Here is a 25,493-nt window from a genome sequence, read left to right as displayed (position 1 = left end):
CTGTTGTTGGCACCGTGGAGGTGTTGTGACAGAATCAAAATTGCCTTTGAAACTGAAAATAAGTGTTCCATTAGTGACAGGTCCTAATTTTGTCAGCAAATCTCTCAGTGATGACAAAGAAATTAAACATAAAGACAATGATAATGGTGTCAGACACTCGGGGCAGAGCTCCTGGGAAAGCGAGTATTTGGGTGGTAAAGTCCTGTAAACATGACTGGCTAAATCCATCCGTCTCATAAAATCAAGCAACAGAGAGGCTTTAGCTGTTTCCGTACAAGTTTATGGATGCATTCGGGTGAAAGTTGAAATGTTTGGAGGCGGTCAATGCTTTTCAGAGGAGTTTGTGGTTTCAGCAAAGTTGCACCAAAATAATCTCCAATCCTCATTATCATCATCCTGATGTTGCCTTTTAAAGTGACAGGACAGCAGCAAAGCTTCTCCCATCACAAACAAAAGGAGAAATGTGGGAATGAAACCCCCTTGGGTCCGATTAGCATCCTGGGAAAACAAAATTTCCCCACTGGGGCGTTTACCACAGTCCAGATGGGTGTACCCCGAAAATCAGCCACACAGGGGACGTGAGTGAAGAAGAAGGAGAGGTTTAGCCCCTGAGGGAAGATGGAGGAGGAGGAGGAGGTTGTGAGAGAGGGGCTGCGAAGAGTTAGTGCCGACAGCTCAACAAAAGCCACAGCCGCCACCGAGCGCAGGGAAGAGCACGGGAAAAGAGCTGAGGTCAAGGAGAGCGGGGGTTCAAGTTCAAGGCCACCGTCAGCGTCTGCATTTCAACTACAGCCACAGCAACTGCTTCCCCACGTCACCAACTACAGTCAACATTCAAGCCAGGGCAACAACAACCTGACCGAGCAACGAGGGATGAGGTTCTGAGGCCTGGACCGCTGCGGCCGGAGGCGTCCGGGTGGAAGGTTCAGGGAGGAAACGGGTAAAACGAGTCTGTCCCTGTGGTCTGTCGAACCTGCACATTGAAAAGCCACAAATTCAGGATCGTACCTGAACTGAACAACTACGAATCTGAGTAGAAAACATGACACTATAAAAGTGTTTGTGGTGAGATCGAGCATCATCATCATCATCATCATCATCATCATCAGCGAAGTGTCGTCTTGTGTTCACGTGCTTATTTTATGCAATAATTTCATGATAGTTACAGTGTATCTGCTGTGGCCATCTTGATTATATTGACTGTCAGAGTGTGAGAAGAACATTTTGCATAACAACAGCCTAATGAGATTTTTAAAGTCATTTGTGTTGATTATTTCTGCTTCCCTCACGTGTCAAAGGCCACATTAAGATGCCAGAACGATTCTGCATGGAATCTGCTACAAGCATGAAATATGTTGTGTTCTCACCTACTGCAGAGTCGCGTTGGTCAGACTGAAGTTTGGTTTATAGCGAGTCATGATGTTTCTGGACCCAAACCTGAACCTGATCCAAACACTGCTGATCCAGAGACCATGGGCCTGAAAAACATGATAATGGGATTAACAGAAGCCCATATCTGTCCGCTGATCTGTGCTATAAATGTATTTTATGTCTGTTTAAATAATTCTTAGTAAATTCTAAACCACTAAGTGTCCTGGGGAGAAACCCGAGGCGCAGCAGCACGAGCCTCAGCCCTGAATACTCAACAACCGAAACCGAGACGGGGTTGTGGCTTATTGGCTTGTTGTGAATAGTGGATATTACAAGAAAGTGGAACTAAGTTTAGGCTGTTTAGTCCTAAATCATTAGTGCTAAGCTCAGACCCCTTGCTGACATGGGTCTGTTCCTCTGGGTTCCTCCCAGCAGCTTTGCCTCAACGGCTCAACTAAACACAACCTGCTCCTTATGATTTGGAGCGTGATTGTTTTCTTATTTTGTGACCAACGCGACCTCTGACCCCAGCCTGCTGGACACTGAGGCTGCTGCTTGTTCACATGTGGACGGAAGCCTGACAAACACCAGAGCGTTCAAAACGCGACATTTGTTCAGGCAAAAACGCTGCAAATCAGGTTATTAAACATCTCTATTTACAAAATGTCAAAATCAGAATGTCACTTTTTTTGATGGGCCTTTGGTTTTTAAAAAGGCCCTAAAAACATCATAAAGACCAAAGTAAGAATTTAAGTGTTGTGTGTGTCAGGAAATGTCTGAGCCTCAGAGTTGGACGAGCAGGTGTGAGGCTGGACCCACCGTGCACACAACAGAGTGTGTGTGTGTGTGTGTGTGTGTGTGTGTGTGTGTGTGTGTGTGTGTGTGTGTGTGTGTGTGTGTATGTGTGTGTGTGTGTGTGTGTGTGTGTGTGTGCTTCATAATCCAGATTCATTTTGCAAACATTCAAGGACGCTGTGACCTGAGCTGAGATGAAGAGGAGCAGGACTTCCTGCCCCCCTCCACCCTCAGCACCACCAGCCAGGACCCGCCGCTCCAACAGCCTCCTGCTTCAGGTCCTCATGAACCACGCCGAGGGTCCGGCTGCCACTGGTGTGCTGAGCTCATGACGCATGTGATGTGGAGGCTTCCTCACCATCGTTCCCATCCCCGTCCCCATCAAACTAATGGGGAACGTGATGCCTTTGTCCCGTCCAGCATTTTTCACACATTAAGTGACATATAATTATTCAATTTAAACAAGCAAGTGTAGCCTGGAAGCAGCCATGTTTAATGGACACAGCATCTTTTGTTATTTACTCTTACTGGCTTTTAATGTGGCCACCCCCTCCCCCACCTCATTAGGGGTCAACACAGGAATATGCACAAATACACACATTACTGCATCACCTTCACACACACAGTGGCAGTTACTTGTCAGACTGGTGCCATGCTCCACCTCTTCTCACAGCTTTCAGGCTAGCTCCTGGTTGCCTTGGCAACTGGCTGTGTGTGTGTGTGTGTGTGTGTGTGTGTGTGTGTGTGTGTGTGTGTGTGTGTGTGTGTGTGTGTGTGTGTGTGTGTGTGTGTTTGTGTGTGTGTGTGTGGACTACAATATGACGAGAGCGTGAGGGCAGCTAATGTGGATACACACACACTGCTGCAAGAAACACGCAACATACACAAATTAATTAATGGAGATGCGAGAAGCGCAGGATTAGCATGAACCCGTGCAACGACAGCAGCTCAGAGGCGAGATGGAGGAACCATCGTCACACCAGGACGTGCTGAGACACGCTGGCGCTCGATGACTCCGGTCGCAAAACAAAGCTCGGTTCTAGGGAATTGATTCATTACACAATAACATGTTTCTGTGGACGCGAATTAGTGAATGAGAGGAAGCGCAGATTAAATGGGAATAATTAAACGCTGCCGTTCGCTCTGTTCCATCTGTGATGGACGGAGCCTGATTGTGTTGTGTGTCATATGTGCATATTATGTAAAAATCACATTCATGGTGTGTGTGTGTGTGTGTGTGTGTGTGTGTGTGTGTGTGTGTGTGTGTGTGTGTGTGTGTGTGTGTGTGTGTGTCAGCATGTACATAATTAACATCTACAATAGAATGTTTGGTTCTGATCAAAGCGGCTCCATGTGTTCAACAGATTCATTTTACTGGGTAGCACTGTCGCCTCACAGCAAGAAGGTTCTGGGTTCGATTCCCGGAGGCGGCCCTGGTGCCTTTCTGTGTGGAGTTTGCACGTTCTCCCCGTGCGTGGGTTCTCTCCGGGTTCTCCGGCTTCCTCCCACAGTCCAAAGACGTGCGTTAGGTTGATTGGCTTCTCTCCATTGTAGGTGTGAGTGTGTGAGTGAATGGTTGTCTGTCTGTGTGTTGCCCTGCGATGGACTGGCGACCTGTCCAGGGTGTCCCCTGCCTCTCGCCCGTAGCCTGCTGGGATAGGCTCCAGCACCCCGTGACCCCGCACTAGGGAGTAAGCGGTTAAGAAAATGGATGGATGGATGGATGTATTTCCTTCCTTCAGACTTCAGTTCCTTAAGACTCCCACAGATGCAACCATGAGGCTGTGACATGTGACACACGTCAGCGTGACGCTTTCTTTCCTCTGATCTTGAACACGGTGCACCTGTTTTACCACAGCTTCTGTCCCGATTGTTCTGTTTGTGGAAGCTGGTTTCTGAGCTGCTGCTTCGTCACCCGCTCCCACCAGCGCCTGCTGCTCGTGAGACTCTGGCCACAGACTCCAGCAGCGCTGCAGCCACAGAGCTGCGTTTCTGTCTCATCAGCTAATTGCAGCTAATTGCATGCACCTGCTGGCCCTGGTGCAAATCACCTTCTAATCACATGTTCGGACGGACACTCGCTGCCTGTGTCTGTGTGAAATGTGTTGAGTGACTTCAGGCTCTGAGTTTCTGAGCTTGAGTGAAATGAGCTGCGTCACTGAATTCATGGTTGAAGGAGTAAAGAATTACAGTATGTGCATTACATGCATCACATGATCTGACAGCCTGAAATGATAACATGTTCCTAAAGAACAGGCCAGCGGGCGTCTGTGTTGTGGATCAGTTTCAGTATTGACACGTTTTTTTCTAGTTTTCAAACTGAGTCTTTGGACTCACTGAGAGTTGAAGCTTGTGATCTCTGACACGTTGTTAGCTTCCCTGTAGCCTGAGGCCATGGAGGGCCCGCGAGGGGCCTGTGGAGAGCACGGTGTTCATGTATTTGATTGTTCTCCACCTTAATCCACACAAACGACTCTTCCCGCTTCCATTCAGCAGCTGTGATTGGATTACACCTCAGCTCAGCCCAAGGTTTGTGTGAGGGATGAGGGGGAGGAAGCGTGAACAGTGTGTGTTCAGCTCCTGTCACACACTTCACCTCAGCTTCATCTGCAGCAGGTTCATATAATAATGTTTATGTCTTTAGACAACGTAGACTATAGAAATCACCCTGAGTTATTAGCAGCTCATGACACCCACAGCTACACTCCAGCACCTCCTTCTGTGGGTGCGTCATATTTTGTTCCCACAGAAATCTGCATCCTAATTAATTAACAGACGGCAGCTGCTCTGATTCTGTATATTGTGAGCAGCTCTCGACTCAATGTGGACAAAATCAGTACCCCGAAGACTGTTTGATGTTTGAGCGTCCGACTGATGGACACGAGGAAACGCTCACTGACTCGTTAGCGACGGGCGACAAACAAGGACCAGTGAAGCTGTCGTTCTATCATTTAACTGTGTCGGTCTGCAGTCAGTCACAGTAGGACAGTAGAATTCTGGCATTCGACCATCGGCGTCCGTTGGTTATGTTGGCATTAGACAAGGCGTTGAGCTTGTCGGTCAACTTGCACAGTGAGACTAAGGAGGTGGAGCGAGAGAACAGAGCAGACGAGCCCAGCGTTGATTCGTGGATAAAACCCTCGCTCCGCTTTTGTGAGCCGCCCACAACCTGAGATTTCAGCAGAAACCCTCACGCTGCTCCTGCAGCTGAATTGTTGCATGCGGTTGCCTAGCGATGAGATCAAACTGAGGCAACTGAGGCCCCCAGTGCAGCTTCCCTTATGAAACATAAGTGAATAGCTTGTCACACGCATTGTTCCCCACCCAGCGTTAAAGTACAAAGTGCTCCACACACCGACTGAACGCGAATCACTCATGTTTGGCTGTTTATAGAATAAACCACGGGGCAGAGACATGGGGCTGAGTCGGGTCTGACCCACGGACCTCCCAAAACCCAAAGGGCCTGAAGGAGGCAAAGGCCCAGATGGAGCCAAGGGCCACGATTGTTGTTGTTGTTGTTGTTGTTGTTCTACATACTGTAGTTTAAGTGTTTTGACAGACTTACTATTAGCAAACAGCAAACAGATCCTGCTAACGGACTGGGAGGAAGCAGCCAGAGGCTGAGACAGAACAGGAAACAGGAGACGAGCAGAAACGCCAGCGAGCGACGGGAGGAAGCAAGCGGCAGCCGAACAAGGGCAGCAGGTCGTCCAGAGCCAGAGTTCCTTCTCGGCTCCGACCGCTTCCACTTCTAGACTCTATGGGCCTGAGGCAGCTCGCCTCTTGTGGAGGTTCCCACTAATCACCAGCACTTACTGCTGATTGCTCATTGTCCTGGACGAGCCCGGCTCTGTCTGTAGGAGGCCATCAGGACGCCCTCGTTTCCAGCCAGTCACACATGCAGAGGTCAAGTGTTGAGCCGCTGCTTCGTCCTCCTGCCCCCACAGGCCTGATTCACTCCTTCACACATCGGCTCGTGGGGTCAGGGGGTGTTTGTGCCAGCCTTGACCTGTCCTGGTGTTAGCGAGGTCCTGTGTCCTTTGTGTCTCACGCCTGCTATGTTCAGGTGCTAATGGTGGCTTTAGACTAAAACGGTTGCCATGACTCCCACAGTGAAATGTCACTTCAAACCTTCCCTTGTGCGTCCGCTGAATTGAAGGCAACGAATAAAGGCAGCGACCTTGTGGCTCTGATCGGTTCTTGTGTTCTCTGCTTTTGTCAGTCGTGTGTTGATGGAGAACCGCTCAACGGGCCGATGAGCAGCGCTCTCTCTGTCCAGTGACGGTGGGTCACTATCGAGGCCGCATCCTGTCTGGTCCTGTCATGAATCCTAATGGGCCTGCTGGGTCGCCTGTGCAGAACCTGATTAGAACACAGAGCTGTATCAGAACCACTCACCACTCAGTTGATGCGATGGGAGCCGCTGCAGCTAATTCCTCTGCATCCTAATCAGGCTGGCGTTTAAAAGAAGCCGCGCTTCCGTTACGCTGCAATCTCAACACTGTTGTCATCAAAACCGCTTTAGTGTTTAGAGCTGATTATCATGTGGAACCAGCAGCACGAACAAAGGTGCTGCAGGCTTTGAAACTGCAACAGAGGACGCCATTGATGCCGCCGTGAACGCCACGCAGCCGTAATATGCTGCATATGTTTCTCATCCCGTTGCAACTCCATGGGATTAAGCCTCCAGAGCCAGACACAGGCAAAGACTGGGGCCTCACAACCCGAGGGTCCCGGCCGCGGCCCCCTCTTCATTAAAACTCAGACAGGAGGAGGGGGAGCAGACAGGAGCAGCGTGCTCCTGTCTGCTCCAGAGTGTGGGAGCGTGTGTGACCATCAGTGTCCAAGCAAAGGGGCTGTTTGCTGCGGTGGACGGGTTGTTGGGGTGGAGGTGAGGGCGTCTGGGGACGGGGGCTCTTTTGTTGCAGTGGTGTCCAGCTTGCCCCCCTTCACCCCTGGGGTTTTTCATAGGGAGTGTGTAATAACTGCCTTTGTTGGTTTTTCCTCTTGTAATGGGTCCAGTGGGAGGCCTTGTTAGTGCGCGGGGTGCTGAGCCAGGGGACCTCGCAGGAGCTCTCAGATTAGAGGCTGCTCCATTCTGCCCTAAACGTGATCCTGCGTGTCACAATGGTCATTCAGTCAGTGCATGAATATGAGCTCCTCACATCTCTCCAACTGCAAAACCTTTTTGTTCTATGTTAAGGGTCTTAAGTTTTAGGTTTGCTTAGTTGTCTAAGACATAATTAAAGGCCCAGGATGCAGTTTGAGGAAGGATAAAGAGAAGTGGCACATCAATGATATAATGACCTCGAGAATTATGTAATTTTAATGTAATTTCTGGACTGTAAGCTGCTACTTTTTACACGTGCAAAGAAAGTTTCTGAGGCCATTTAATTCTGAGTACTTTAGTGGTTTTAATGCGCACAAGGCAGCGATAGTGATCAATTACTTTTACTTTTTATTTTGTTGCAGAGCTGTACAAAAAAAAACATTTAATTGAAAGTTACAAAAATCTTTCTTTCTTTCTTTCTTTCTTTCTTTCTTTCTTTCTTTCTTTATTTATTTATTTATTTATTTATTTATTTATTTATTTATTTATTTATTTATTTATTTCCGAGGAGGTGGCTGAACTTTAATTAATCTTTCTTTGGGTTTGTGCAGATGTTTTTTCCTCTTGGTAACAAATAATTTAGTTCTAATTTAGAGTCATCTCAGTACAGGGCCTGAGTGGAGCCAACTCGGCCTAAACTCCAAGCCCGTCTTTGACACCTTTTACCAGTTTTAGTTGAAAATAAAAGGAGTTGTGGTGAATCAACCAGCCTGGACTTTAGGGAGGATCCCTCTGCGCTCATACGTTGGCCGAGATAAATAGACGTTTGGCTGCGACACAGCCAGACATTTTTCAAGGAAGAAATTCAAGTGAAACACTTCCAAATACTTGTGGAGCACTGAAGGCAATTTCCTTAGTCAAGTGGCTGAAACCCTCTCCAGCTGAACAACTTCCTGCATTCAGTCAGCATCAGCAACCTGCTCCTGCTTCACCCTGCTTCACCAGCATCAGTCACAGCCTCTCAGCAGGTCACAGATCCTTCAAGAGTAAATGAGGGCGCTGAGGTGCCTGCTCTGAGTCTAACGGAAAGACACAGCAGCCTGTACGTTTAGGCTCTGTTTCCTGCATATGACGCTACCCTAACTCCCAAACCCCAAACCCTATAATCACCAAACCGTCAATCCCCAAACCCTATAATCACCAAACCCCAAACCCTATAATCACCAAACCGTCAATCCCCAAACCCTCTAACCCCAAACCCTCTAACCCCAAACCCTCTAACCTCAAACCCCAAACCCTCTAACCTCAAACCCTCTAACCTCAAACCCTCTAACCTCAAACCCTCTAACCCCAAACCCTCTAACCCCAAACCCTCTAACCCCAAACCCTCTAACCCCAAACCCCAAACCATCTAACCTCAAACCCTCTAACCCCACACCCTCTAACCTCAAACCCTCTAACCTCAAACCCTCTAATCACCAAACCCCCAAACCCTCTAACCCCAAAGCCTCTAACCCCCAACCCCAAACTCTCTAACCCTCTAATCACCATGCCCCAAACTCTCTAACCCAAACCTTAAAATGGCCATATAGCTGAGCCAACCCAGCCATGATTATAATTTTACAGACGATGTCTGAACTGACGTGTTGATTAAAGAGATGATCCAGATTTTTGGGATTTGGGATTTTTTGAGATGACTGGTGTAAAAGAAAGTCTGGCAAGCATTCGAGGTTTGCTCCCAGCAAACACATAAGCGCATGGAATAATTATGTAAGTAAATGATGAAGGTTCTTATTTAGAGACACAAAGATGTGAAGTTTCAAAGTTTAACTTGACTTTTCTTGTCTTCTTTGGGCCACTTACTGCAACCACACCATAAATATTAACTTTGTAATATTACAGGGTCAAAGGCCTCTTGCTGATATACTGGTATCTTATAAACTGTACATTCTTGGACAGATGACATTCTTGTGTTGATCTCTTGTGTTGTTTGGTACTGGACTCGAGGGAGCCTGTTAACCCTTTATTCTTCCTCCAGGCACATGTACATAGAGAACGGAGGTTATAAAGGTCAAGAGTTTAATTTGGTCCCTTGGATCTAAATGTGAAGTTCTATTGAAGGTCAGAGAAAAAATTGTAAAAGCAGAATCAGAGAAGCCAGAAACACTCGAGCAGCATTAACATCGTTCAGGGTTTGTTCAAATACGTGTTCATTCTGTATGTGACCAACAGGTGACTTTAAGTCTAAACATATAAATACACCTAAACAGGAAAAAGAGATTTGTTTTATTATTATTATTATTATTATTATTATTATTATTATTATTATTATTATTATTATTATTATTATTATTATTATTATTATTATTAGAGCTCAAACTTTATTTTTTTTATTAATGTCTTTGTGGCATTCTGTACATTTTCTGTGATCAACCTCCCAGAAAACATCAACTGATGTATTAGTTGATTTAGCCACAGGTTCTGGTCGACTATCACTGAGATCTAAAGGTCCACGTGGCGACAGGGGCAGAAATGTTCATATCCTGCAAAGAGCAGAGTATGTGACCTGTGCTCCCATTCTGTGCTCCTCTAATAACCTGATATCATTTATCATCACACTTCTTTGTGTTGGAATCGAGTTTGGATCGAAACGTACAACTTAGAAAGTGAGTGAGTTTAAGTTCGGCTTACGTTTGTGTCGATGCATCCCAGTGGCTCTGATGATGTAGGTCAACCTTAGCTTCTTCTCTACAGCAGCTAATTGCTTGTAATTATGCAATTATAATACCTGTGTGCTACAGAATATGAATGAAGTGAAGCAGTTAACACGGTGATGTCACAGGCTTGAAGCCCACAAAACGAGGTCGACTTTAATGCTCAGGGTCTTTTACAGGTACGATGCCAGAGCTTTCCAGAAGACGTATTAGACAATGGAATAATTATCCTAATCACGATTATTTTCCCTGCGTTTTAATTGGCCCTATGAAGCTCAATTAAGCTCTTCAGTGTGAGCATCTATTCAGTCCACAGCTGTCCACCTGTCTCCTCCACCCTGGGAACGGCTGCGGTGCCTGTTCACGCCGAGGTGCCATCACCAAACCGCGGGGGTCCTCACTCTGCGAGGGGTTCTGAGTGAGCGCTGATTCAACAGCCACGTCTTCCAACGGTCGCAGTAAACAATGATATTATTAGACAACACACCGAAATGTGGGTCTGTGGCGAACGTAAGAATAAAACCCATCACTGACAGCATCAGTTTTTGTTTTCCTATAACTATAGAATAAAATAAAAAAATTGCAGCTTCATGTTCATGATAAAGTGTGCAATAATAATGCAGATAGTTTAGAACAGCTGCCTTTGCACTCTTGGACTCAGTAAGTCGCATGTATTTATGCCCAGTGATAAGTTCTGATAACAGAGACGTTGTCTTTGCCTGTTTGAGTCACGAAAGTGAAACTGTGGATGTGAGCGACAAACCCATTTGTCTGGATGCATTAACCCTTCACCACAATGGAGACGCAGCAAGAAAGGACTAATGACGACGGACTGATTAGAGTCATCAGAAGAACGGTTTGAGGGAAAGCAGCACAAATTCATCTGTTGTATTTAGAAATTATAATATTATTATTAATTCATCATAAAACCAGGAGTCACAAAACACATTAACCATTTATTTTTGCCAAATTTGATTCAGTTTTGTGCTTCAAAAAATTATTCTCATTTCTCAAAAAATGATTATTACAACCAATTCTATAGAACTATTGAACTTTATGAAATTCACATGACATAAAAAAACGAATAAAGACGCTGGACAGCAGCGTTTGTACCTGCACGAACCACAACAGTGAAAAACAAAGACAGAAAATCCTAACATTGAATGGCCCAGATTTAACACAGTACAAAAAACATCCCTGAATTAAAAAAGAAAATCATAAAAAGAAAAAATGTAAATAAATCCTTTTTAAATTCTGCTTCTGAGTTTCTGTTTTTGTTAAACAGTCTTTGGTTTGAACTGGACCACGATCGCACGGTGGCCTGTTCTTACAGGATTCAGAGGCTGATGCTGCCACTAGCAGTTGTTTAGTAGTGATCTTACAATTTTTTGTGAGAATTAAAACTGAATATTGGACTTTTCCCACGTTTATTTTACAGGATGTAACACTCCGCTTCCGTGTGAATCTAACTGTTGAGCTTCTCTGACTCCTCCATCTTCACACCGGTCAGCTGGTTCTCCTGACTCGGCTCTTCTCCAGGAACCTGAGATGGAAAACAGAAGGAGAACGTTGAAATTCTACATTTGGTGACCGTCCATTAGTACGGTCTAATTTAGTTCACATCCATGATGGATCTAAATGACGTCAGTCCTGAAGTGACATCATCCTGAGGCCTGTGGTGGAGTCTCTGCTCCACCTGCTGGTCAAACTGATGCTCCAGGCGCCGAGCGTCTGACTGCTGGTGTGATGTCTCCACCTTGTGGCTCTTGGACTTAATGCTTCAGCTTCATCTCTCTCTAACTGGCTGAACGCCAGCCTCCACCACCATCCATCGCCTCCCACTCACCTCCCAGTAGATGTTGTCCTCGAAGCAGGTGGTGTCAGCAGGGGCGCCGCAGATCGGCACCTTCAGAATGAAGCCTGAGCAAAGATGAGACGTTCTGGATCAAACACTGCAGAGTCAGCAGGAGCAGAGTCAGAAGGACGCATGACCTACCGACAACAAGTCCTCCGACCAGGGCCATGCCCAGGGTCACAGCTAGAGAGATGGCCTGACGGACGCCCTGGGCGGAGGCGGTGAACTTTCCGCTTGCCACATCTGGGAACACATCTGCCAGACTGACGCACAAACGACATGTCAGGAGTCTACAAACCGCTGGGCTGTTACTGTGAAGGCCTACAGCAAGAACCACTGAGCTCTGAGCTGTGCGGGTCAAAGGTCACGGGCGGCACCACACATATTTACCCCTCTCCATAAACCTCCTTGGTTGCCACAGCAGCAGTGACGGCTCCGACGATGGCACCCAAGACGCCGGGCATGCCGTGCAGGTTGTGGACTCCACAGGTGTCCTGGATCTTCAGCTTTTCTTCCAGGATTGGCTGCGAGGTGGAAAAGGAGACGGTGCTGATTGTGACTGCATGAGCGATGTGATCAGGGGCCTGTCCTGCTGGAGCCGAACACAATAATAAAGGCTATCACTGCTGCTTCTCAGATTCAGCCTTACTGAGAGATACTTGAAGCCCAGAACGGAGATGATGCCGGCCAAGAAGCCGACGATCATGGAGCCAGCGGGCGTCAGCATCATTTCACCTGCTGTTCCTGCTGCGACGCCACCGGCCAGAGCAGCGTTTTGAATGTGGACCTAAAGAGAGGCACACCTCAGATCAGTCAGTGCAGTGCTTAAGGTTCAGTTCTGAGCTCAGATCACAGTCTGAGGCCTTGTTTTCGTTCCCTGTATGTACGTAGGTATGTATGACTTCACCCCTGCTCCTGGACCTGCTGAACAGGGGCCCAGAAGCAGGAAGTTTGAGGTAACACGCTGCAGGCGGCACAATAGAAACAAGCTGATTCTATCTGATGCGTCTGTCGACTGAACGTTTGACCGATGTCTCACCTCAGGTGATTAGTGATGTTTACTTTACATGTGTGTCCATGTGACTTATCAACGTCTGAGTAACTCTGTCATGTGTTCAGTCACTGATAAGATCCGTCCTGCTGATGTTCCCTCTACTCATTCAAGCCTCTGTCAACATTCTCTTTGCTCCGCTGACTTTTTATTATGATGAGTAATTAGTTGACTTTTTCAAATTCTGATGCTGTGGCTGAGTCTGAGTTGAGGTTGATACCACTGACGCAAAAGCCTGTTATTGGTGGTATTTGCCTCCTCACCATGTCCAGCTTGCCGTCATGCGCTGTGAGTGAGGACATAGCGAAGGTGGACAGGGTGCAGGCGGCCAGGGAGTAGTATGTGTTCATGGCTGTGCGCTGCTGGTCGTCTCCGTGCGCGGTGATGGCCGAGTTGAAGCTGGGCCAGAACATCCACAGGTAGAGTGTCCCTGAACAGAAGAAGCCAGAACGCTGGAAAACAGTTGCTGCTAAAAACGCGCTGTGATGCTGGCAGACATTTACCGATCATAGCGAACATGTCCGAGTGGTACACAGAGCTGTTTCTCTCCTTGCTCTTGTCCAAGTTGGGCCGGTACAGGGCCCGGGCCACCATCAGGCCAAAGTAGGCTCCAAAGGTGTGGATGGTCATGGAGCCGCCGGCGTCTTTGGCCTGAAACACAGTTAAGATACTGTAACAGCTGAGTGCTGGTCACTGGATAATGATTCCCACGTGTTGGAAACTCACCCCCAGAACCGTCAGAAGGATGAACTCGTTGATGGCGAACAGTGTGACCTCGAACAGCGCCATGAACAGCAGCTGGACCGGGCTGGTTTTACCCAGAACGGCTCCAAACGAGATGAGCACGGAGCCGGTGCAGAAATCTGCGTTGATCATGCTGAAAGCGAGAGCGTTCACTGGGGATGTTACTGTGCAGTGAGCTTCACTCGTTAAGGTTTGTGCCTCAGTGACACATCAGCAGTGCTCCCGAATCTCTTGATATGGACACATTCTAGCAACTCCTTTTATCATTGCGTGATGATATGTTAAGTCCTAGTTCTAAGTGTTTTCTAAATGTCTAAATGTTTAATGCCTTATAATAGACCAGTACAGTAATTAATCTGTGTTTTATGAGGCATTTTGCTGAACCACAGTTCAGAGCGAGATTAATGCTGTTTCCTACTGCTGTTTCTTGCCTTGGGGAGTTTGACCTGCAGGACTGGAGGTTTTGAACCACCGGTTTGGCATGTTCAGCGTTTTGTTAGTGTGATGTGTTGTTTATCACATACCTCTCGATGCCAATGCTGATTTTGCCTCCACGCATGAAATGGAAGAAACCCTGCATGATGGTGGCCCACTGCAGGGCGAAGGCCGAGATCAGCAGGTTGAACGCCACGCTTCCAAAGCCATATCGCTGCAGAAAGGTCATAAGGAAGCCGAAACCCACGAAGATCATCACATGCACGTCCTGAAAACCTGTACAGTACAGACAACACCAGAGAAAGAGGCTGAGGAGATGGAGGAGCATTGAATGCGTCAGGTTGCCCTGTTCTGATTAAAAACGGCTCAGACACTGCTAAACTGGCTTTGAATGTCTGAAGAGGAGTTCCTCAGGGAACCACTCTGGGTCCTCTGCTGTTTAGCTCAGTCAAAGCTGTTTCAAACGTAACACAAACTAATTATGTTAGTAAAAAGCACCACTTGATCTTTACTGACATAATTCAGACTTTTAAACCTTGACCTGTAGGTTTAAATGTGAAAGGTCTTCTTTCAAATTCTCATGATGCAGCACAGAATGAAACTGTCAAATCAGCGGAACAGTGTGAAGCCTGGAAGCAGCCAAAGCGTTTTCACTGGGGATGTTTGTCATTTAGGTCGGCTTCATATCTGCGCCCCCAAAGCCTCAATCTGTAAAGAACAGCCGCTCTGTGCCAGCAGCTGTCCTAGTTGAGGGCTTTGTCATTGAGAGCAGCCATTCACCAGAAAGGAGCACAGTTACATAAGCGTTGCTTCAGTTTCAGGCCTCGTCCTCTCTGGTATTGACTCAGTTATCATCTGGTCCCTGAACTTCTTCCACCCTCATCACAGCTTCCTCCTTGTTTGTCCCAGTCTGCCACTCAGCTTAAGCTGCTGTTGCCATGGTGACCGCTAGCGCTGGGCTGGAGGTGTTGCCTGTGTTTGGCCCAAACTGACATTTTGTTCTGAATCACAAACACTGTGTATTAGAATTGTCTTGGATTTCAGCCTGTTCTGTCACGAGCTGCACGTGATGTTTTAGATGAGTAGAAAGTTCTTCTGTTTTTCCAGGCAGGAGGATGTTGTGTGTGAACACAGCACCGAGCTCCGGGTCCTGCTGCCACTGAGTCAGAGCGCGGCCGCTGGGTGAGGAGCAGGTCACGTCCTGTTTGTCATGTGTGGGTCCCACGGGACCAAATCTCACCCAGAACACGGCTCACGCTGACACGGAGCAGCGCTGCTCTGAGTCCACCTTTGAACCCCGTTAAGTCATTTCCTGTTGAAGTGAACGTTTGTGGAACGTGATGCGTGAGGCGACGTTTGACGCTTCAGGTTCCTCCTTCGTTATATTTACACACACACAAAGCAGCTTATGTGGTGAAGTCGTGCATGACGGGACACATATAGGTAACCAAAATGTGTTCATGATTAGAATCACTCAGAATAAAGGATTCCTTTCATTTTCATGTCATCTTTAAACTCAAGCTGCTTGTAGCTGTGAGCCGCCTCCTGTTTGATCCCAACAGGTTGGTTGAGCCTCAGGCTTGGGTTCAGGTCAATAGTTGAAGGGCTGACATGGAGACGCTGGGAGCAGGGCCCCGCAGGCAGGCGCCCGCAGGGGCCCGCGGCACGTTGACGCCTGAAACACAATCAGGCTGCATCTCCACATTTCCATAACCGTCCTGTTGATGCAGAAACAGTCGAGCTGTTACAGTCACGGCGCGTCTGAAGTGGAGCTGATCGACACATGATTTGTTCCCCATCACGCGATCACTGAGCTACGGAGCATCCTTCACGCCTCAGGACCAACACATGCACTCACATTGCTTTGGTAACACAGAGTCAGAACATTAAAGGGAGTAAGAGTCAGGATGAACGTTTTACAGCGATGGAGACGTGACACGTACAAAGATGATGAAACATAATTATTTGCTGCTGCAGAAAAGATGTTTTTTCTAACGGACAGAACTCAATAATGAGCACTTTGCACTAATTAGTGGCCTGAGTCCAAAAGGCTTTTGTCTGATCAGCACCTCACTGATCAGTGCATATCTGGGACGGAGCTGGACCAAAGGCTTCAAAGAACCGGACGGTCCAATTAGGCAGATGAGACGCTGCACAGGTTGTGTAAATGTGTCCCAGGAGTGAACGGTGGCAACGTCACATCTGTAACAGTCAGACTGAGCGAGGTGAGCGTGAACCTACGCTGTTACTCAGTGCGTTGCTTCAGTGCACACACACACACGCACACACACACGCACACGCACACACACACTGGACACTTGGACACTCACTTGGGTAGCGGAAGTAGAAGTCGTTCTCGTAGTCGTGGTGGCCGCTGTGGTTCTTCTCTAAATGCCACTTCTTCGGGTCCGTTTCAGCGTCGTACTGCACCAGCACGCCGAAGAGGATGATCATGATGACCTCCAGGATGAAGCAGGTGAGCGGCAGCTTCAGCCGCATGTTGGTCGCTGTGTTCGTCATGTTTTCTTAGCGAGACGAAGATGAGAGAATGAAAGACCCAGCGCAGAAGGCAGACACTCACCCGGAGGCAGGAGGCTGCTGAGTGAGGAGGAGGAGGAGGCTTAGACACAAAGCCATGCAGCCAGCGAGGTTTTGTTCCGCTGGGTCACACCTACCGACCTGCCTCTCCCACAACAAGCACAAGGTGCAGTTCAGACCTGCCCACCTGACTGGTGGGAACAGAAGGTCAGGAACAGGTTGTTACTGAACAGAGGAGCGGCACGTGAAGCACCAGCATCTCCTTACATCATCATCGCTCAGGGTGATCAGGAGTAGCATTAAAGTAGTAAGAAATGCGCAGCCAAGGAGCAGCGGGAGGTTCTTTATCGGCCGAGGCTTGTGTCAGGTCAGAGATCACTCAGAGATAATTAGCTGATGAGGATAAGGATCATAGTAGATCCGTATCCAGACTCTGCAGGAAGGGGAATGAACCAACAGGAATGTTGTTATGACTTTGGAGAATTTGAACTATTATCATCTGAGACCACACGGTTCAGAGAGGAGCCTCAGACCGTGGATCTGCAGGTCCCCTGAAAACCCCCAACCAGACTGACGCTTAAACAACACAGACCCATGGCTCTGAACAAACACAGGTAGAAACGGGTCGGCCCCCAGCGACACCCAAGCAGGCGCCCGCTTCCAGCCGAGTGATGGATCACGAGGACTGAGCCATTCAAAGAGGCTGTCATCTTATCTCTACTTCAGAGCCTCAGTACAAGTCTCATCTCGCGCTCGCTCTTCATCACTTCATCTGTGCAGGAGTCACAGGTTCCACTTAAACCAGCAGGGCCTCACGCTCGCTGCCGGCTCCAGCGATGGAGGACAGGATAAGCGCTGACCCCAGACCTGTCAGGTGACGGATGCGTCCTCTGAACACGTTACGCACGGCCGGCTGCCCAATCGCGCCAGGCATCAAACAAGGAAGGCGCCGCCGTGGTGGTTACATAGAAAAGTGGCAGAGATCGAAAGCACACCGAGAAATAAAAGCCTGTTTGTGATGTGGAACCAAAAAGGAACGATCTGATAACGTTCGACTTTACATGACTTCTGAGACAATAAAACAAAAAAACGCTGCCGTTGGTGAAACCAGTTTGAGTCCAGTGCTTCTCTTTGGAGCCGTTCATTAAGCTTGAAGCTGAAAGGACGTATTGGTGTTGAGGTGCAGCCTCCTACAGTCACATATCATCTATCAGCAGCTGCCGCCACTGAAGACACGACCACCAGTTCACATGGAAGCTACACAACAACCCGCCAGCACACGAAAGCAGGGCGGCAGGACCCGACCCGACCCGACCCGACCCGACCCGACCCGACCCGGGTCGAGACCTGAGCCGTGCCGGGCGCCGGAGGCCTCGTGCTGGGCCGATCCAACACTATGACTGAAATGATGACTTTCCTTCCATCAAGGCTAAATCATTGTTGTTCTGTGCACACCAGGAATCTGAGTGTGTAGAAAATGCACAACAGGCCCAGAAGCAAACGAACGCTGCTGAGCTGGACTCTGATTGGAGCGGGAGGCTCGGCCACGTTAGCATCTCAGGGTTGTGTCGTCTCGGTTCCTCTTCCTCATCGCTGACTGCAGGACGCCTCCACCTCCGCCTCCACCTCCACCTCCACCTCCTGCTCCGCTGAGCTCTGTGTTTTGGCATCTGGGCGACGGCAGGTATGTGAGCGCTGCCTCATCGCTCACCACCTCCAGCAGGTCCACTGTCACAGCTGCATCACCTGGTGAACGACGAGGGTCAGAGGTTCTGTTAGATGAAACAGCAGCATCTCCACAAACACGCAAACTGTAAATGTACTTTGGCCTGAAAGCTAATCGTCCATAAAAAGCTCCAGGCGATTAGTAACGTTCTCGCCAGGTATTTCAACACCTGGCGCAGAGTCTGTGAGCAGCCAATCAGTGAAGTGCCACATGTGACACACCCTCACTCATTAATCACAGCCTGGAAATACGATCAGTCACACGGATCCTCTGATAAACAGCAAGCGTCACGTGATCCGTCAGATAGTCTTTGTGACATAACATCCACAGGCCGGACGATGACCTCAGGTCAGACTCATTAGCTTAGACCTGAAAGGCCCCAGGCTGAACCGGGCCATCCACATAGAACCCAACCGCTCCACCACATCAGACCGGGCCGGAGGGAAGCGTAACGGGTCGCAGGAATGATGCAGCTGTGCACTCAGGGAACTGTCCCTGCTGTGGCTCTGAAGAGTGATGAAGGGAAATCTGTCAGCGGCCCTCCAGGCCCCAGGAGCCTGCAGGAATGCTTCAGGGCCGGTACCAGGTATGAATGTGACACCAGGCTGAACCTGTGACGCCGTTCTTCAACACTTCATGCACCGCTGCAACCGGCAAACTGATACGGTGCCGGGCTGCGGGCAGACGAGGCCTCTCCCGTATCAGGACCGCTGATCTGCTGCACAGGACAAAGGGACGTTGAGCCTGCAGCCACGACAAGCTGCAGCTTCCACACACTCACCTTCTGTTTGTTAAACTTAGACGAAGCTAGAACCTCTCCTGACTCATCTGATCTCTCTCTGTTGCCTCACAGCAACAAGGTGGAGTCTGCCTGATGCGTGGTGAGAACCCTGACAGAGGCAGGTGGAGGCTCGTCTGTGCTCCACACAGTCTGATAAACAACTTTACCTGCTGTTTACAAAGAAGCAAAGCTTTCTCGTGGTTTCATCATCATTAGAACGGGATGTGTTTGTTCCTGCAGCGTATTAACCTGCCTGGTGCAGCAGAGGGCGACATCAGAGCTGCTGATTAGTGATGGGTCAAACTGTGTGCACTGGATGAGGACGTGTGAGCTGCTGCCACCTATGCGTGTTTGAGCGAATACTAATCAGGCAGAGACAGAGTCCCATTGACCACGCAGCACAATGGAGAAGCGACAGCAGCAAAAACAGAAGAATCCCATTATTGCATCTTTTTTCCACATTGCACCGTGTTTGTGTGGGCACCGCCCGCTGCCTCTGTGTGGAGGCTGTCACTCGCACAATGCGGCCCTTGTGCCGCAGAGGAAACCTGAGCCAACACAGCTTCCTCTGCACGGCCCCAGAGCCGTGTGGTGGTGAATGCAGGCCACAGTCCTGCTTGGCAGCAGCCTTCTGGGAAAGGTTAGCAAACAGGGTGCCCATCGCTCTACAGTATGAGCTGAATGCTGCACAGCAGGACACAATCCTCTCAGCAGCCGGACCATCAGAACCGGACTCCTGCGATTGGCTCAAAAAGCACCTGCAGAGACAACGACAAAGAAGTGACATCTTCTATTGCAGGAAATGTAAAAAGTCTGCAAACAAACCAAAAGTAAAATGCATGATGTGAACCTCAGTACGTCCCACGTCAGTCTATGGGCATCATTCACTGCAGATCATAAAAACCTTGGTCTGCTCAGCAACATCTGGAGCAGAGAAAACAACAGCCTTGTTGAGTCCCGGTCCGGCGCCACGCGAGGGCGGGACACAGAGGGAGATGAGCTGAGTGACAGCTGCTCATTCAGCTCGCGGACTGAGCAACAACAGGTGTCGGCCGAGCAGCGATGTGAAAACGCTCTCCTTGTGAGCGGAGCAGTTTTAGCTTTGATTTTTGCTCGGTTGGAACATCTCCCTTCATGATGACTCTGGCTCTGGTTCTTCTTCTGACCTGCTTCACCTGCTCTTCAGCTCTACACACCAGCAGAGCAGGTAGAGTGGCAGCAGCCTCGTGCGGATGCTGCTTAGCTTGGATTGGAACAGTTGATGCTCTGATGCCACATGTTCTATCAAAATGTGCGGTGACGTTCTGTCCACAGCCTCCAAGAAGCTGAAGTATCTCCTGGAGCCGCCTGTGTTCGCTGAGGTTGTCGGCCGGAGAGGAGACAACGTCACGCTGCCCTGCATCCTCAGAACCAGACCCAGTCACTACAAAGTGAAGTGGACCAAGCTGGAGCCAGAGGCGCTGGGGCCCGAGAACATCATCATGATGTCCAACGCGCACGCCTTCAAGCCGTACGGCCCCCTGGGGCCGCGGGCCTCCCTGCGGAGGGCCCACACCATGGACGCCTCCCTGCAGCTGAGCCGGGTCCAGCTGGAGGATGACGGCGTGTACCGCTGCGAGCTGGTCAACGGCATCGAGGACGAGAGCGTCACCATCACGCTGAGGATCGAAGGTAAATGAATGGAAGAGCAGGAATGTGGTAATGTTCCCTCAGATCATGCGTTTGATGAAACACTTCCAGGTGTCGTGTTCCCGTATCAGAGTAAAGACGGACGCTACAAACTCAGCTTCCTCGAGGCCAGGGCTGTTTGTGCCGAGCAGGACGCAGCTTTAGCCACATTCAACCAGCTCTACCAAGGTGCCCCCTGCTGTGCAGCTCTGTAATTGTCAGAGTGGCCTGCTGCTTCACCGGCTCTGTTCCCTCCTGCAGCCTGGACAGAGGGTCTGGACTGGTGCAACGCCGGCTGGCTCCGGGACGGAACGGTCCACTACCCCATCATCCATCCTCGGCCCGTCTGCGGAGGAGAGCTGCGTCCCGGCATCCGTAGTTACGGAGCCAAGGACAAGGAGCGGGATCGCTTTGACGCGTTCTGCTTCACGTCTCAGACGCCGGGTGAGTTTTAAGTAAAAAAAACTTTACAAACCTTTCTGTTGGATTATGTGGCTTCATTTTGGTTCATGCTTTGAAGAATCACAAGGGGAAATGGAGTAGTTTGAGACCAGGCTGTTTCACACCTGACCAAACAAACAAATAGCCTTAACTTCCAGGTCAAGGCCATGACGATGCCTTCCTGATCCCAGCCGATGTTCGCTTTTGGGACAATGGCTGTGAGCACAGGCCTAATGAGACCTGGTTCTATCCTCCCACAGGCTCCGTCTTCTACGTGTCAGGCTCCTTCTCCATTGAGCAGGCGGAGCGGGCATGTGAACGTCACGGGGCTGACTTGGCGTTGGTGGGACATCTCTACGCGGCCTGGCGTTTCCAGAGCTTTGACCAGTGTGACGGCGGGTGGTTAAAGGACGGAAGCGTGCGCTACCCCATCAGGAACCCCAGGAGGCGCTGCGGGGGCGTCTCCGAGCCAGGAGTGCGTAGCGTGGGCTTCCCCGACGGGAGCGCACACCTCTACGGAGCCTACTGCTACAGGTAGCGTCAGGTAACGTGGACGAGGGTCCCGGAGCACGTCCCCACGGCCGGAACGCGAGTAACAGCGAGTAACAGCGAGTAACAGTAACAGTAACAGCAACAGCAACAGCAACAGCAACGACAACAACAACAACAACAACAACAACAGCAGCGACAACAACAACAACAACAAGAACAACAAGAGCAACAACAACAACAACAACAGCAGCGACAACAACAAGAACAACAAGAGCAACAAGAGCAACAACAACAGCAACAACAACAGCAGTGACAACAACAACAACAACAACAGCTACAGCTACAGTGAGAACAGCAACAGCAACAACAACAGCAACAGCAGCGACAACAACAAGAACAACAACAGCAACAACAGTGAAAACACAACAACAGCAACAACGAGAACAACAACAGCAACAGCAGCAACAACAAGAAGAAGAACAACAGCAACAACAGTGACAACAACAACAGCAACAACGAGAACAACAACAGCAGCGACAACAACAAGAACAACAACAGCAACAACAACAACAACAGCATAAGAAACAAAAGTGGCAGTCACGTCATGATGATAATGAAGTTAGTCCATGTGTGACTTCTGTCAACACATGCAGAGACGCTGCAGCTTCTGCAGCTTCAGTCACTAATGGAATCATTAAAGAAATCTGTCGTGTGTAAATCTGCAGCTGAAAAGCTTCTGACGTTCATCTAACAAACAGCTTCCTCAGCAGACGCACACATGATGAGTCGAGTTAATGTTGTGTTGTTTGTGAAATTAAATAAACCATTTGAAAAATCGTGTTTTTTAATAAGTAACATTTTCAAATAAGCAGAGATGTTGTTTTAATTGAGTTATACAGAGACATGTGTTGAGTCTGTGAGTAAATAGTTCACCTCTAGATGCTTGTGTTTAAGCCTTCGTTGCTGGTCCTCCGTCCTGAGCTCCACTGTGGGGTCATGACTGAATAAATCACACAGCCACGAGGTGACGTAAACCTGAAGAGTCTGAAAGTGTGAGCGTAATGAAAATGCTGCCATGTGGAACGTGTTTAGTGACTTCTAGCTCAACTACATGTTTGCTTTGCAGTGACAGTAGAAAGTTTTTACTGTAAAAGTCGGTCAAAAATGAAACATGTGAAGTAAAATTAAATTATGAGCGACAGAAGACACAAACCTGTAAATTATTGGAAACATTAAAAGCAGAGAATTCAAAAAGAAACAACATGATGACTACAAATACAAAACTAGCACAAATGAAGCGTCACAGGTCATTAAAGTGTAGGTGTGAAGGGAGCGTGTTGCAGTGGACCCACGCTTGGTTCAGGTACAAAAGCGGATCCGTGCGTTCACGTGGTATCAACTGTCACGATCACAGCAGTTTCACACGTCGGGGACAGTGGTGCCAGGTCCTTGTCGGGCGGCTCCACCTTCTGTCCATCTACTCAGACGTGGGTTCACGTTCGTTGCCGTTGGTCCGTTGTGTTAATGGTTAGTTTGAGCGACGTTGGCTTCATACGTTCCACTTAATTTCCCAGAACAGCGGCGACGCCTCCTCTGTGGCTGCTGCCGCGTCCTCAGCGGCGTCTTCGTGCTGCTGAACCACCAGAACCACGGAGCGGACTGGAAGCGAAGCGGAGGAAGCGTTACCCGTCACAGCGTCGCGTTTAAAGGGTTAAACCAGGATTCCTCCTCCGCGGTGGTGCCCTTTACCTGGTGTACAGCTGATCTGAGGCTCCTCCCACTGGCCGCCGGGCAGGCACCTGATGACGGGCTTGAGTTTCTGTACAAAGCCCTCCTCACAGTAGTAGCGCACCTTGGCGTTCACCTGGTAGCGCGCCCGCTTCCTGCCAAAGACCTTGGCGTGGGGAACTGCAGGGGGCTCACGGCAGGAGGCTGCAGGAGGCCACACAAAGGCATTTAAAGCAAGCAGCAGACGCGCTAGCAGGCCGCTGCGGTCACATCTACCCACAGGCGCCTTTCTTGCAGGTGTAGGACAGGTGGTAGTTGCAGGGGACGTCGCTCCAGCGCCCGGCCTCGTGCCACACCATCACTACGCAGTCCTCCCCGGACAGGAAGTAGCTGTCCGGCTGGCCTTTGTACCAGTTGTCATAGAGCTGCAGGACGGGAGAGAGCGAGAGGGAAGCTGTGAGAGCGGAGCGGAGCGGAGCGGAGCCAACGCTGTGGCCCTCACTCACCAGAGGGCTCCCGTCCGACCAGCGGAAGTCTCCCTCGATGGTCCTGTCATTCAGGCCGGTCCACTGGTATTCTCTGTACTTGTCTGCAAAGGAAAAGGATGCTTTCACATCAAACTAGGATTTCTAAGACTAAGAGGTCTTGCTTTTGAAACCCTGACAAAGACGACTGATTGAAGCGACTCCCTCTCTTTCTCTTGGCCTGTAAGGAACCAGCGCCCGCAGCATCAGAGGAATGTCAGATAAGCGTCTCTGGCTTCGGTACCAGACCGAATACCAACACCCGACCTGATCTCACACAAGCAGCGTCTGATAGAGTCAGAGCCAGGTTCGCTGACAGTAACCGTCCGTTACCGTTGACGTAGTCCTGCTCCTCTGGGCTCATCACAGAAATCAGGTGGCCGCCACACATGCGACAGTGCTGCTCAGCCGCCTCCCAGCTCAGACGCTTACTGAAGTGCTGGTAGCAGAAGCCCTGGAACCTGTCCCAGCCGGGTTCGCACTCCTCCAGGTCTGAGCAGAAGGAGAGGGCGGTGAGGGAGCGGCCGGAACACAGCTTCCTACCGCTGATCAGGAGGCCTCGGCACCTGTCTGACACGCGGCTCCTCCGTAGCCCGGCAGGCACAGGCAGCTCCTCCACTCCCCGTCCACGCAGGTGCCTCCGTTCAGACAGGGGTCGTCCAGACAGGAGTCTGCAGAGCAGGAGACAAACACAGCACAGGCCGTTCAGCAGCACGACTCCGTCCAGCAGGGGGCGCTGCCACTCCACCATCCGCTCTGGTTTCAGGAGCGCAGGCGCCGAAACAGAACCAAAACAGAACCTGAGGTGTGGGATTAACTCCCTGCTCTAACTTCTGCTGGAGATTTGAACTGTTTGTCTCCGCTCCGTCATGGCCAGCGTCACCTGAACGGCCTCCTGCTCCGGCAGCAGACACCTCGGCAGCCGGCCGCGAGGCCGCCAGCGCCGCGTGCTCCTCCGGGGCCGCGTGCTCCTCCGGCGCCGCGTCCTCCTCCTCCTCCGCCGCGTCCTCCTCCGGCGCCGCGTGCTCCTCCGGCGCCGCGTCCTCCTCCTCCGGCGCCGCGTCCTCCTCCGGCGCCGCGTGCTCCTCCGGCGCCTCCTCCGGGGCCGGGGTGGGAGACGGGAGCGGGTCTGGGCTGAGGGCCGGGCCCGGCGTCGCCTCCTCCAGGAACGCTGTGCAGATCTCTGAGCCGGCGTCGGACCCTGGTTCTGTTCAGACGGGGACAACAAGCCACAGAAATAAAAGCACACAAAGCTGTTGAAGCGGATGAGTGAGGGTTCGGTCCTGAGCGCAGGTTTGACGTGGACACTTCACTCACCGTTTCCCAGCAGAGCGTCCTGCTCCTTGGTGACAGGAGGCTCCGCGCTGTGCTCTCCGTCAGAGCGGGACTCCTGTGGCGAGGAGGAGGAGGAGGAGGAGGAGGAGGAGGAGCGCTGCTGCTCCCAGCCAGACGTCAGGCTCAGACCAGGGATCAGAGTGACTCTGACCTCCGGGGACGCGGCGCCATCGAGCCCCTCGAGCTCAGCTGTCAGAGTCTGTCCCGATGAGTCTCCTGATGCTGACGTCTGACCTCCTCTCTCC

At 50.1% G+C, this 25,493-nt stretch overlaps 3 protein-coding genes across 6 annotated transcripts in view; 1 reads left to right on the top strand and 2 right to left on the bottom strand.

Annotated features, from left to right (window-relative positions):
• Window positions 1–10,873: 10,873 nt before the first annotated feature.
• rhbg (Rh family B glycoprotein) lies at window positions 10,874–16,680 on the bottom strand. The gene is made up of 10 exons (XM_029129315.3): window positions 16,346–16,680; window positions 14,105–14,291; window positions 13,563–13,713; window positions 13,340–13,487; window positions 13,100–13,266; window positions 12,435–12,572; window positions 12,176–12,309; window positions 11,927–12,048; window positions 11,777–11,850; window positions 10,874–11,473 (listed from the first exon to the last, which is right to left on the bottom strand). The coding sequence occupies exons 1-10, from the start codon at window positions 16,533–16,535 to the stop codon at window positions 11,396–11,398; spliced, it is 1,389 nt and encodes a 462-aa protein (XP_028985148.1). The 5' UTR covers window positions 16,536–16,680; the 3' UTR covers window positions 10,874–11,395.
• Window positions 16,681–17,914: 1,234 nt separating this feature from the next.
• hapln2 (hyaluronan and proteoglycan link protein 2) lies at window positions 17,915–22,498 on the top strand. The gene is made up of 5 exons (XM_029129316.3): window positions 17,915–20,267; window positions 20,375–20,731; window positions 20,801–20,917; window positions 20,990–21,172; window positions 21,430–22,498. The coding sequence occupies exons 1-5, from the start codon at window positions 20,195–20,197 to the stop codon at window positions 21,705–21,707; spliced, it is 1,008 nt and encodes a 335-aa protein (XP_028985149.1). The 5' UTR covers window positions 17,915–20,194; the 3' UTR covers window positions 21,708–22,498.
• LOC114843330 (brevican core protein-like) overlaps window positions 22,488–25,493 on the bottom strand; it is an 8,605-nt gene continuing 5,599 nt past the window's right edge. For 2 of the 4 annotated variants that reach the window (XM_029129780.3, XM_041067839.2), the window contains 8 exons: window positions 25,231–25,493; window positions 24,797–25,120; window positions 24,480–24,584; window positions 24,247–24,405; window positions 23,896–23,978; window positions 23,670–23,814; window positions 23,411–23,593; window positions 22,488–23,320 (listed from right to left, as the gene is read on the bottom strand). The exon at window positions 25,231–25,493 is cut by the window's right edge and continues 328 nt beyond it. In XM_029129780.3, coding sequence (XP_028985613.1) covers window positions 23,211–23,320; window positions 23,411–23,593; window positions 23,670–23,814; window positions 23,896–23,978; window positions 24,247–24,405; window positions 24,480–24,584; window positions 24,797–25,120; window positions 25,231–25,493 — 1,372 coding nt within the window. In that variant the 3' untranslated portion in view covers window positions 22,488–23,210. The remainder of the gene's footprint in view (window positions 23,321–23,410; window positions 23,594–23,669; window positions 23,815–23,895; window positions 23,979–24,246; window positions 24,406–24,479; window positions 24,585–24,796; window positions 25,121–25,230) is intronic. The other 2 variants (XM_055503398.1, XM_055503399.1) reach the window with 2 other exon arrangements.

The sequence above is a fragment of the Betta splendens genome, chromosome 16, assembly GCF_900634795.4.
Source record: "Betta splendens chromosome 16, fBetSpl5.4, whole genome shotgun sequence".
Taxonomy (NCBI): Eukaryota; Metazoa; Chordata; class Actinopteri; order Anabantiformes; family Osphronemidae; genus Betta; species Betta splendens.
This window is presented reverse-complemented; position numbering and strand designations above follow the sequence as displayed.

What these genes read in the sequence shown, in the direction of transcription:
- hapln2 (XM_029129316.3), top strand. Translation starts at nt 20,195, where the DNA reads ATGATGACTCTGGCTCTGGTTCTTCTTCTGACCTGCTTCACCTGCTCT. An exon ending in CATCACGCTGAGGATCGAAG is followed by an intron (nt 20,732 to 20,800) that starts GTAAATGAATGG and finishes AAACACTTCCAG; the next exon opens with GTGTCGTGTTCCCGTATCAG. An exon ending in CTTCACGTCTCAGACGCCGG is followed by an intron (nt 21,173 to 21,429) that starts GTGAGTTTTAAG and finishes ATCCTCCCACAG; the next exon opens with GCTCCGTCTTCTACGTGTCA.
- rhbg (XM_029129315.3), bottom strand. Translation starts at nt 16,535, where the DNA reads ATGACGAACACAGCGACCAACATGCGGCTGAAGCTGCCGCTCACCTGC. An exon ending in ATCAGCATTGGCATCGAGAG is followed by an intron (nt 13,714 to 14,104) that starts GTATGTGATAAA and finishes TCTCGCTTTCAG; the next exon opens with CATGATCAACGCAGATTTCT. An exon ending in GGACATGTTCGCTATGATCG is followed by an intron (nt 13,267 to 13,339) that starts GTAAATGTCTGC and finishes TCTTCTGTTCAG; the next exon opens with GGACACTCTACCTGTGGATG.